Raw genomic sequence first — 10,946 nt, forward strand, 5'->3', positions numbered from 1 at the left:
TTTCCAATTCATTTATCGCAAATTCTTTCTTGTACAAATTGTTTATTGATCAATTCTGTTTATATTTTTTATATTCAAACTGTTCACTATTATGATTTGTAATATTTGTTTCATTGAAATAATTGTCGTTAGGGCATTTTATTAAAAGAAAAAAAAAGCTCAGTGTTTTTCGGTGTTTTTAAATACTCGACTCCTTTACGAGTAAAAAAAAGCTGGCTCCCCTTCAGGACCTTTATATTATTATATTATTCGTATATCTGCGATTTCTTTAACAGCCAATTTATTATCATTTTGTTTGTATTGAAAACATACTATTATTTATCGAAAAATCAAGTGCAAAGCAGGAGTAAGTACAGCTGGCCGTCAGCAAGATCTATAAATCTTTCTGAACTTTCTGCTTATGGCGTTCTTAAAACGGAATTCAATTTGCATATAATTGATGTCTTTTGGACGATGAGAAAAGAAGAATAATCAGAGGGAAGCTTTAAAATTATTATTGCCATTCACCTATATCTTACCTATGTGAACTGACTAAGGTAATCAATAGAATTTTGCTTAAAGACACTGTTGCAGTAGCGAGCGGTGAGTTTTTAAATTGGTAAGCTACGAAAATTCTGATAAAATGTCCATAGCGGTAGTACGGCATATAAAAAACCAGTCTATTTTATATTTAATAAATAATTCCTAACAAATGGCTCCAGGGGCTAATAGTTTCAGTAAAAATATTTTCTAATGTAGCACAAACATTTGATTTAAAAAATACAATAAAAAAAAACATAATTGCAAAAAAAAATTGGAACCCCCTATGGACTCAAACCCTCAAACCCAACGACCCATCCGCGCAGCTATTTCATGTTTTGGGCCAAGTGTCGAAAAAGTAATTAATAAACTAGATAATTCAATAACGTACCTACAGGTGCATCTTTGGTTAATTCAGACTATTATAACTTGTCTTGAAATAAAACACTATTTCTTAATAAATGAGATAAAAACTAAATAATTTAAAAGTATTCCTTACCGTGTACGATAGTTCACCAAACAAAACATAAAATACTTTTTAAGAATCATTGTTTCATCAACTTTTATATCACATTATTATTCAAAAAACGACATAAGTTATACATTTTATAATTCTTCATATATATTTATTCTTAACACTATACACTAGTAACGTTTTTATCATAACTCTAACTAAATTTCAAAAGTTCAAATGGATACTGAAGAATAACCTACAATATTCAACTGTCATCGTATGCACAAAAACGAATTACAATTAAAAAACAATTAGGGAATCTTTGTTTTTTAAAACCCACTAAAGGATTTATACAATATTGTGGATTAAAATATCAATTCGTTTCGATTAAAATATCAAAATATTTATTTGTTTTAAAGCAAATTTACTTTCGAAACACCGAAACATAAGTATGATCAATTACTTACTTATTATTGTAACCTAACATACAAAATATATTCGTTACCTCTTTCTTATACATAGCGAGTGCGTATATTGTCACCTCCTTTAGACTGTCGTAAGTCAAATTGATGTATTTTAAAGGATACTAGCCCCAATGAAAAAGTATTGAAAGACTAAATTGCATTAATGAAAGCTGCAAGATTTTACTGTTATCGCAAGTGTAATTTTTCGAACGAGATTCTAAAGTTTTAGGTTAATGACGTATTTGAATTAGTGATTTTAAAGTAAGCAGAGTATTCTCGTGTAATCCAGTAGTAATAATTTTGGCCAATAGAGGCGCAACTGGTCGCTGTATAGAATAAAGGAATATGATATAAATTTACTTACCCAAGAAAAGTAATATATTTTTTGGTGATGTGTTTTTTCCTAATAATACTACAGTATTATAAAACATTACTTACGATGTCAAAAAAATATTGTAAGCTGCATGTAATCGATTATAAGGAGCATTCGCCCCTGCATTGTTGGTATCTTGTTAGAAAATGGTGTACCATCATTTATAAAACAAACTATACGCTGCAAGAACGGCGGGAAAGGGGTGACCTGATAGAAACATACAAGATACTCAACAGTCACTATAGCTGCCCAAAATTTGGATCACATATTCAAGCGAAAACAAGATGCTCGTCTTCGAGGCCACAGTCTAAGGCTGGAGAAAACGAGATTCAATCTAAATTCACGGAAGCATTTCCTAGGCAATTGGGTTGTTGATGGTTGGAATAAGATGCCACATTGGCTGGTTTATAATATATAATCAATACACTCAATATTTTGATAAATTAATCACAAGAACGCAAATATTTTTTTTTTTTTAAAAAGGAATGAAAAAATAAGTAAATAAATCATAATGTTATAATTTTTATTTGTAAATTAATAAAAAAATTCAATCAAATTAAAAATTTACTTAAGTTTAAGCAATGAATATAAAGTTTCGAAATTTATTGTTCAGGGGTTTAAAATTGTATCTACAATAGGTTTATTTTAATTTTATTTTATTTGCACCACAACAGGTCAGGAAGCCGAATTACAGTACAGAACATGGAAGGCATAAGGCTTAAGAAAAATCATATTTACTTTTTGTGTTTTCACCGGGAATCGAACCTTCCGTGTGTGAGTTAAGCGTCTTAACTACCACACCACAGAGGCTGCGTTGTCTGAAGAAATAAAAAAATAGAACGCCTTAAAACTTTTAAAAAATATTTTCGTAACAAATTTTCATTAAAAGAAATTAACCAACTTAATAAAACACACATTTGTACTGCACTAAATAATTGTTATTATTTTTCAAGCATTAAAACCTTTAGGAAACATAAGGAAACAAACATATTAATACATTATTATTGTTCACAGGACACCATGCAGCTTTCACTTCTACTTCTCCTAGCGCCTCTCGTCCTGTGCGTCAAGGAGCTCCCCGGCGAGGAACTGCCTTCCAAGGATAGTCCTCTGCAGGACCTTGCCTTGAATGATGATCAACCCTATGCCGCAGACCCTGGGGATGGCCAGAACCAAGTGGTGAAGAGGTCTATCAGTGAAATTGCGGCTAGGAGAAGGAGTGCCCTTGATAAGTCATTCATGAGGTTTGTTAAAAAAATATTATAGAAGGAGTAAGAAATAATTAAAGTTCAGACTTTTTGTTCAAATTGTATTTGTTAATAGGCGTTCAAAGTCAAATAAAAAAAAATATTCAACCTCAATCCCAAGAAAAGCTTCCTTTCCAGCAGGGTAGTTTCAGACTAGATTAAATTGCCTATAACGAATAATAATATTAATGCATTGTTAACAAGCGCCGTGGCGCAGTTGGTTAAACGGTCAAACTGGCGTCGCGGATTCGATTCCCGCCAGTTGCAAGAAAAAATCCAAGAAAGATTATTTCTCATTTGATCTGGGTATTGTGGTGTATTATTCATAAATTCATTTCACGTCCTTTCTTTCCTACCTGCTGACAAGCCTCTAAAAGTGAGGCTTAGCGGGTTATTCCTTAAAAAAATAAAAAGATTATCAACTTTGTGATTTTTTTAAAGTTTTGTAATTTTGAAATCACTCGGCGTGTGACGTCACAAGTTCTCTGCGGGGAGTTCTGCTGATTGGTAAATTGGCTTACTGTAAATTGGAAATCTATCACGAAGAACTAGTGACGTTGTTCAAAGTAGTTCTTTGTAACATTTTTTTTCCTTCGTTTTCAAGAAACTTCGCTGTACAATAATTTAATGCTCTAATTTATACCATGCTTAAAAAAAATGTATCCAACTTCTCGTAGCACTGAACTTCTTTATTATGTGTGAAATATAACCAGAACACTGGGCGAATTTTACAACGAATAGGGATATCCTTTGAAGAAAAAGCCGCCTCATGGTGTACTGATTATGTTTGCCTAACATATTGATGTGAAATATTTATTAAAAAAGGTGATTTTTCACTATAACATCTCATACGCAGTTATTATCAGGACATGGTGAATTGAACGAAAAATTATTTGTTTTTAATATTTTTGATTCTTCTTCGTGCTGCTGCGAATATCCTAATAAATCTTTTTTTCTTCTTTCTTCTAGTTTTCCCTTTCCCCGTCTCTATTTGTTTATTTAAAAAAAAACATTTGCGTTCATATGATTTACACAAATATTTCGATTTGAGGGCCATTTTCAACGGGTTGTAAATAACTCACTATTAGAAAATGGAAATCAAGTCGGGGTAGAGTGGGGTTCGAACCTCGGACCTCTGATCAGAGATTTCGCAACACTAGCCACGGGACCACAACCCGATTCAACTATGATTACCGAATGGACCTTCTAGCTACTACCCATGGCCATGGTTCTTTCGGATATACAGATCTGGTGGCTTCTAAAAAGTATTGTAATTATTTCGGTGAATTGATCATGTCCAATCAATTTAATCCCAGTCAGTGAAGAAGTCACTTCCCTCTTTTTCTCAATCCAATGAAGTGCATATTATGTACTTCTGAATTACATTCTTAGATTTCAAAGATGCTAAGGCTATCAGATTACAGAGAGCTTCGTCTATATGGGCACCGCAAAGGAGACTTATGTCCTCAGATGCAGTGTGCAGTATGTGGTGGGCAAGCTATAATATTTTATAGTCTTTGGACTAAATCTGAAACCTTAGACTTATCGCGGCAATTGAAGTGCAAAATTCCCTATTGTTGGTCTCGTGGTGTAATGATCAGCGTGTTTGCCTACCATGCAAGAGGTCTCGGGTTCGATTCCGAGATGGTTGATATGAAATATTTATTGAAAAGGGTGTTTTCACTCTAGAATATTTCATAGTCCCTGGACTGATACCTGAATCGTAAGACTGATCACCTTACCTTCATATAAAAAAATCGATCGATATATGCTGCGATTGGTGTACCAATCCAGTGCCCTATGCACCATTAGGTGCGGAAAGGGAATAATGATGATGATTCACCATTGGGTCCGGGTAGAAAAATTATTTTAAGCGAGAAGATTACAGTGTGAGTGGTTAGCACATTTGGCTACTACAGGATTTCCGCGTTTGCTTGACTTAACGAAACTTTACAGACGTTTGTCTTTTTTTTCAGTGCAAAAATGTTTTCAAATTTTAACTAGTACCTACCAATTAAGATCAAAAAGAAAATATAATTGATTTGCCTATTACTCGTTTATTTAAGAAACTTTATTGAGATTTTTGTTGACAGGTTCGGAAGATCAGATCCTGATATGCCAACTGAGCCAAGAGTCAAAATGAGCAATGCCAACCTAATGCGCTTCGGTCGCAACAAGCAATCTGGATTCCTCCGTCTCGGAAGGGCCAGATCTTCAGATTTCTTGCGCTTCGGGAGGTCTCCGGGAAACCTGATGCGATTTGGAAGGAGCAATGAAAACTTGATGCGCTTTGGAAGGGGTAACAACAACTTGATGAGGTTCGGAAGAGGGGGAAATAATCTCATGAGGTTCGGAAGAGCCAACAACAATCTCATGAGGTTTGGAAGAGCCAACAGCAACCTAATGCGTTTTGGAAGAGGCAACAGTAACCTAATGCGATTCGGACGATCAGATGACGATTTTGTCAATTACGAGAACGAACCTTACGAAGAGTTCAACGAAGAAGAGCAAACTCCTACTTCCTCATCAGACGCTTTTGTTCGAGTTGAGAGGTCAATCAAGGAACAGCCAGAACAAAAAAACTACGCTGATAGGAAGAATGACAACTTTATGAGACTTGGAAGATCCCTGCTCCAAAAAGGTTACGAAGAAGACGACGAAAACCAGGGGGTTTACAGAGTCAATGAAAAGGAATCCAACGATAAGTTGAAAATGTATATTGACGAAAATTACTTGCGCAACAACGACGAAAATGACGGTGACGCTTTCGATATTCTTTTCCCCCAAGATTCGAGGAGGAAGAGGTCGCTCGTGAAGAAGACTGACAAGAGCCAAGAGAGTGCAGAAGATAACAAGGAAGTTTCGGCTGTCAGGAATAATCCAGTCGGGAGTACCAGGTGCTCTTCGTGAAAGTTCGGCATCTTCCTACGATACGACTGCATAATCCGTTTCTGTATCCGCGTTGGCAACTTCTTTAGTTCACTCAAATCCAAAATATCAAAGATTTTAACTAACTAATCAATATTTATTTTAAATATCAGAATTTATACTATACTTAATTGTTATTAATTATAATATCTAACCTTAAAATAATATAAAGCAGTTTTTATTGATTGTATTCAAAGTTGTAACAAATATTACAATAATTATTGTGGTATAAAATTGCAAATTCCTTTAATCCACCTGAATTTTTGTTCGCTCGTTTTGCGTTAAGTTTTAAAAAGTTTAATGCTTTTAGAATTTCAATAGATACAATGTTATACTTTCGTATATATTTTAAAACATCTAGATTCTTCAATCGATTCTATTTTTTACATCTATTATCGTGGTCTTTAAATAATAATCATAAAGTTTTGAAATGTTTTGTAGCGTCTGCAGGAAAACAATCAAACTCGGTAATAAAAAATACGGTGTCAGTAAAATATTTTATTCTGATTTTATTTGAAACGTCAAGATTATATTGTTACTCGTAAAACTAGTTAATACTCTTCATCACAAATGCATTCAGAATTATAATATTACCTTACACTTACATAATATTCAACACGTCTCACGTGCAATGAGAAAATTATTTTGTCGTAAAGCGGTTTGCCAAGAAAATAGCTTGAAGTTACGCACGTAGCCAACTTAATTACCTACTGAAATTAAACGTTGCTTGTTACGTACGAAATACATACATGGATATTCTAAATTAATGCATACCTAGTTTACTTTTTGCGTTGTCTACTCAAATCACTTCGTTTTCCGCCAACCGCCATCTCGTAATCATTTAATCAGACAAGAAAACCTGCAGATTTAATTTAAATTCTAAAACTCAGAAAGTACATTGTGTAACTTGCATAAACATTATAAAACGGCGTACCTATATTTTTATTTATAAAGTTCGTATCCCGTAAAACACTTTAAGAAATGACGCATTACAAACATGCAGATACAGTCTTGCAAATCAGTGTATCCCTTACTTAATCATGAATCCTAAGGTTATTGTTTTGAAATAAATACGCAGTTTTTCAAAATTGATACTACTACCATCACCACCATAATTTTCAAAGAGGAAAACCGCACCCAGTGGTGCAAAGGACACTGCATTTGCAAATCATATGCGGCGTATTTTGATTATCTGAGCAGTCCTACAACAGTCCTTCAAATGCAAGTTCAGTAACAAAGAAGTATTGCAGTTCAAAAAACTCACTATAAGAAACCTTTAAAATCAATACTTCACGTCCACCTCACCAGGAATCGAACCCAGGACCTCAAGAATGGAAGGCGAACCCGCCAACCATTACAAAATGAGGCGAACATATCTGCACTCAATTTCCTTAATTGGGATTTTTACATGAGACCAGCCATTAAGTCGAACTCTGGTTCTTTTTCACGCAGGGAACTGTATTATTTATCCGCCTGGACACAGACTACCAACTACTACATCAAAATAATAATTTTATTTTTTCTCATCTTCTTATTTGACCAGGTACTCATTAAAGTATTTATTGAAAAGATATCAAAAGACATTTTATTCCTTTGGAAAATGTATCTTAACAAAACGTTGATATTGTTTGTTTATAAAAGGAGTGAAAATTCGTTTATCAAATACTAACGGAGGTATCATATTGCCGTATTTTAAATAGATTCCAATTATTCATTGTAATGCTTTCAATTCAATCCCTTCTATGCATTTTTACAAATAATATTTGTATGAAAAGTTTACATCTGAGAGTTCATATCAAACGTGTCACTTATTGCATCTAACGGCGAGATTTTCATCAAATATTTAATCATATTTCATTCCTCCTTACTGCGTCGTCTCAAACTTTGTCTCAAACAAAACAATATATGACATCAAATAGCGGTACGTCATCTTCTAGAAAATTCTTAATCCATAGTTTGCTCTTTGTGATGTCTACTCAGTTTACTATATTTCCCGCCAACCACCGGCGCCATCTTGTAAGATCTGTCAAGTGAAATGAAAAACTCAAGTTACACACTATTCAAACTTTTTGACACATCATAACTTTGTATACAAAATATTTGGGGTTGATTACATTTAATAAAGAGTGATAATTATAATCAAGATATTATATTACGGAATGTTTCGCTTCAAATAAACCAGAAATACGAGTGTATGTGTACCCTTTAGATTCGTTTTTTAATAAGCTCATTACTTCATCTTGGGTCAAACGAAAAGTTAAAATAGAAGCTATGATTGTTTACGACTTTGTTAAAGGGTGTTGCAGGATATTAACCTATCAACATTTTGAAGGAAATTAATAAAATTACATCTCAGCTTAGCTGTTTTCAAAGAACTCATTACTAGAGTAATCTTGGTATATAATGAGTTTTGTGTTGTTTGAAAAAAAGCTTTAGGGGTAATGTATTTCATTGACACGATTATTTTTTTGTTTTTAAACTATTACGTTGGGATGTTTAAAATAAGTGGCATTTATTGCGTAAACATTTTTTTAAAGATCATTTTAAATATAATTTACTACAGAAGTCGTTAATCGTCGATCGAGCCTTAAAAGGCTATGCTAAAAAATTCCTTTATACGCGGTGATATAGGTACGTAACATGATAAATATCACTTCAAGCAAAAGATGGAATATTCTGAAGTTCAGACATTTAAAAAAAAAACGTAGAGACGTAGTGTTAAATAATTATTTTTCCATAATTTATAGAAATTAAAATATAATTTAGGCCTGTTATAGCAAAATAAATTTAAAATCGTAAATACGCCGGTCATTTATTGTGATATAACTAGCATGTCAATAAATAGCGTGCACTCCTTCTCACTGGCAATAACCGACTGATTGAACGAATTTCGTCATTTGTTTTTGTCTCTCTCACAGAAACACCGGCCACAGAACAGCGTCTCTGGGTTGTTTGTTTTATTCTCGTGCTCTTTCTTATACAGTAAAACAGATTTGTTGCGGTATTGGCGTCACTTTCATAAATAAAAGAGATATAACAGTCTTGTATCCCATGTAGACTCGCGTTACACCGCAGACACGCAAGAGTTAAAAAACTGCTATTTAAATTTTCTTTGTTCGTACAAAAAGACGTAGATATACAATTTATTACAAACTGATTAATTTTTCTACTATTTAAATATATATGTTTATTAAGAAAAACAATAGTAATATAAAAGAAATATATACTATTATAAAAATCCAGATCAATCAAATATTAGCATGTGTGCGAGTTTAAAGTGTTTTTCTGTTTTTATTTGATTTTAACGTTACCATTTTCACGAGGGCAACGCGTATTTTCCATCTAAACAATACAATTCAAAGCATTTTTTTGTTAATCTAATTTTCTTTCATATTTCCTTTTAAGTACTCAATCGATAAATTTAAAAAGAAGAAATAAACGACTTAAAACAAAAGTTTTCCTGCTCTTGGATACTTGTGTGTTTATTATTTATTTCATAAAAATGGAGTTTTGAATTTTGAAACCGTTCGACCAGGGGTGCCCAACTGCAATCACTCGGTGGGCCAGATAAAATAATGCATGTATTTGATGGGTCACACATAAATACTTTTGTATTTAAAATAAACGAACAATCTATAACTTGCAAACGCAGCAAAATCCAAAATCTTAAAAAAAATAGTTATTATTATTATAATGGATAACTTATATTCGTAATATAATACCTCAAGGACGCTTTACAAAGTGATTCTATAGACAAATAAGTTTAATTCAAGCATTTAAATTTGTAAGTTAATTGAAACAATTTATTTTGTTATGACATCAGATTTATTACACCAACAAGCTACAAAAAGTGGCTTGGTGGGATTTTAGTTTTAGTAAAAATATAATAATTGAAATTTTTTTAAATTGTAAAAATGTATAATTATGCTATTAAATCAAATAAATAAAAAAATAAATTCAACTTTCACTTCACTTCACTCTCATAGTTTCGCACCTCTGATGGGAGAGCATTCCATGCCGTAGGGCCTGCGACCGGAAATCCGCGTTCGCCGAATTTAGTGCGCTGTTTGCGTAGAGTCGTAATAACTTTTCCTTTCGCCGTAGATGTAGCTGATCTAAGCGTATGACGTCTGTCAGCTAGTTCATCTGGAATGCACAATTCCCTTAGATGCTCTGGAGCAAAGTTGTCCAGTGACTTACACATAAGCCAACAGAGTTTGTTTTCCACCCTCTGTGGAAAACGTAGCCCGAGTAACTCCCGAAGTAGTGGAGTGAGATGACTAAACTTAGAGATTTCGAAAATAAGTCTCGTTATAGCATTTAATACAGACTGTAGGCGAGTCATTTTGTTCATTTGTAGACCAGTATCGTTATGCACCAATAGAGTTGCCCATACGGACAAAAAACATTGCATGGTTATCAACTACGAAGTTAGCTACAATTTACAGAAATACGGCGAACCGTATATACTTAGGTCGAAAATTGCAAGTGCAAACCAAAAGCAATACATGTAAAAACCAAACCAAATTTTTAAACGCTTTTGTTCTACGCATTAGAGCTGAATGGCTTATCTTTAAGAGGGAGCAAATTATTACTCTAAGATTGAAACATATTCAGAACACAATTGTTTACCATTATTATTACATTACCGGGTAAAATACTGCTTTATTTGTGAGAATCTGATTTTCAAATTATTGGGTAGGGTTAATCTCCATAATTAAATTAGTTATTTTACTATTGTTTCATGTTTATTTCATCACTAGTTATATACAAAATATTAACCGGCCATATTAAAAAAATGAAATATAAATCTAAAGCTATTATTTTACCAGTTTTATTTTTGTGATTTGGTCAAAATAAAGAAATATGGATTTCGCCGCATTTGAAAAGTACTCTAAATTAAGATATTATTACAATTTAATTTATTTTTTTAATCGATCGGTAATGTGGACATCGCGCTA

The 10,946-nt window shown here is 33.1% G+C and overlaps 1 protein-coding gene across 1 annotated transcript; it reads left to right on the top strand.

The window, feature by feature from the left end:
- Window positions 1-2,829: 2,829 nt before the first annotated feature.
- On the top strand, window positions 2,830-6,147 carry FMRFa (FMRFamide related propeptide). Its single transcript, XM_088229087.1, has 2 exons — window positions 2,830-3,054; window positions 5,151-6,147. The coding sequence occupies exons 1-2, from the start codon at window positions 2,831-2,833 to the stop codon at window positions 5,965-5,967; spliced, it is 1,041 nt and encodes a 346-aa protein (XP_088085213.1). The 5' UTR covers window position 2,830; the 3' UTR covers window positions 5,968-6,147.
- Window positions 6,148-10,946: the final 4,799 nt, after the last annotated feature.

The sequence above is a fragment of the Micrasema longulum genome, unplaced genomic scaffold, assembly GCF_059751315.1.
Source record: "Micrasema longulum isolate JH-2025_06_02 unplaced genomic scaffold, ASM5975131v1 h1tg000633l, whole genome shotgun sequence".
Lineage (NCBI taxonomy): Eukaryota > Metazoa > Arthropoda > Insecta > Trichoptera > Brachycentridae > Micrasema > Micrasema longulum.

Excerpts from the sequence above, each read along its gene's own strand:
- FMRFa (XM_088229087.1), top strand. The coding sequence starts at position 2,831 with ATGCAGCTTTCACTTCTACTTCTCCTAGCGCCTCTCGTCCTGTGCGTC. Across the intron at positions 3,055-5,150 it reads CTTGATAAGTCATTCATGAG|GTTCGGAAGATCAGATCCTG; the intron begins GTTTGTTAAAAA and ends TTTTGTTGACAG.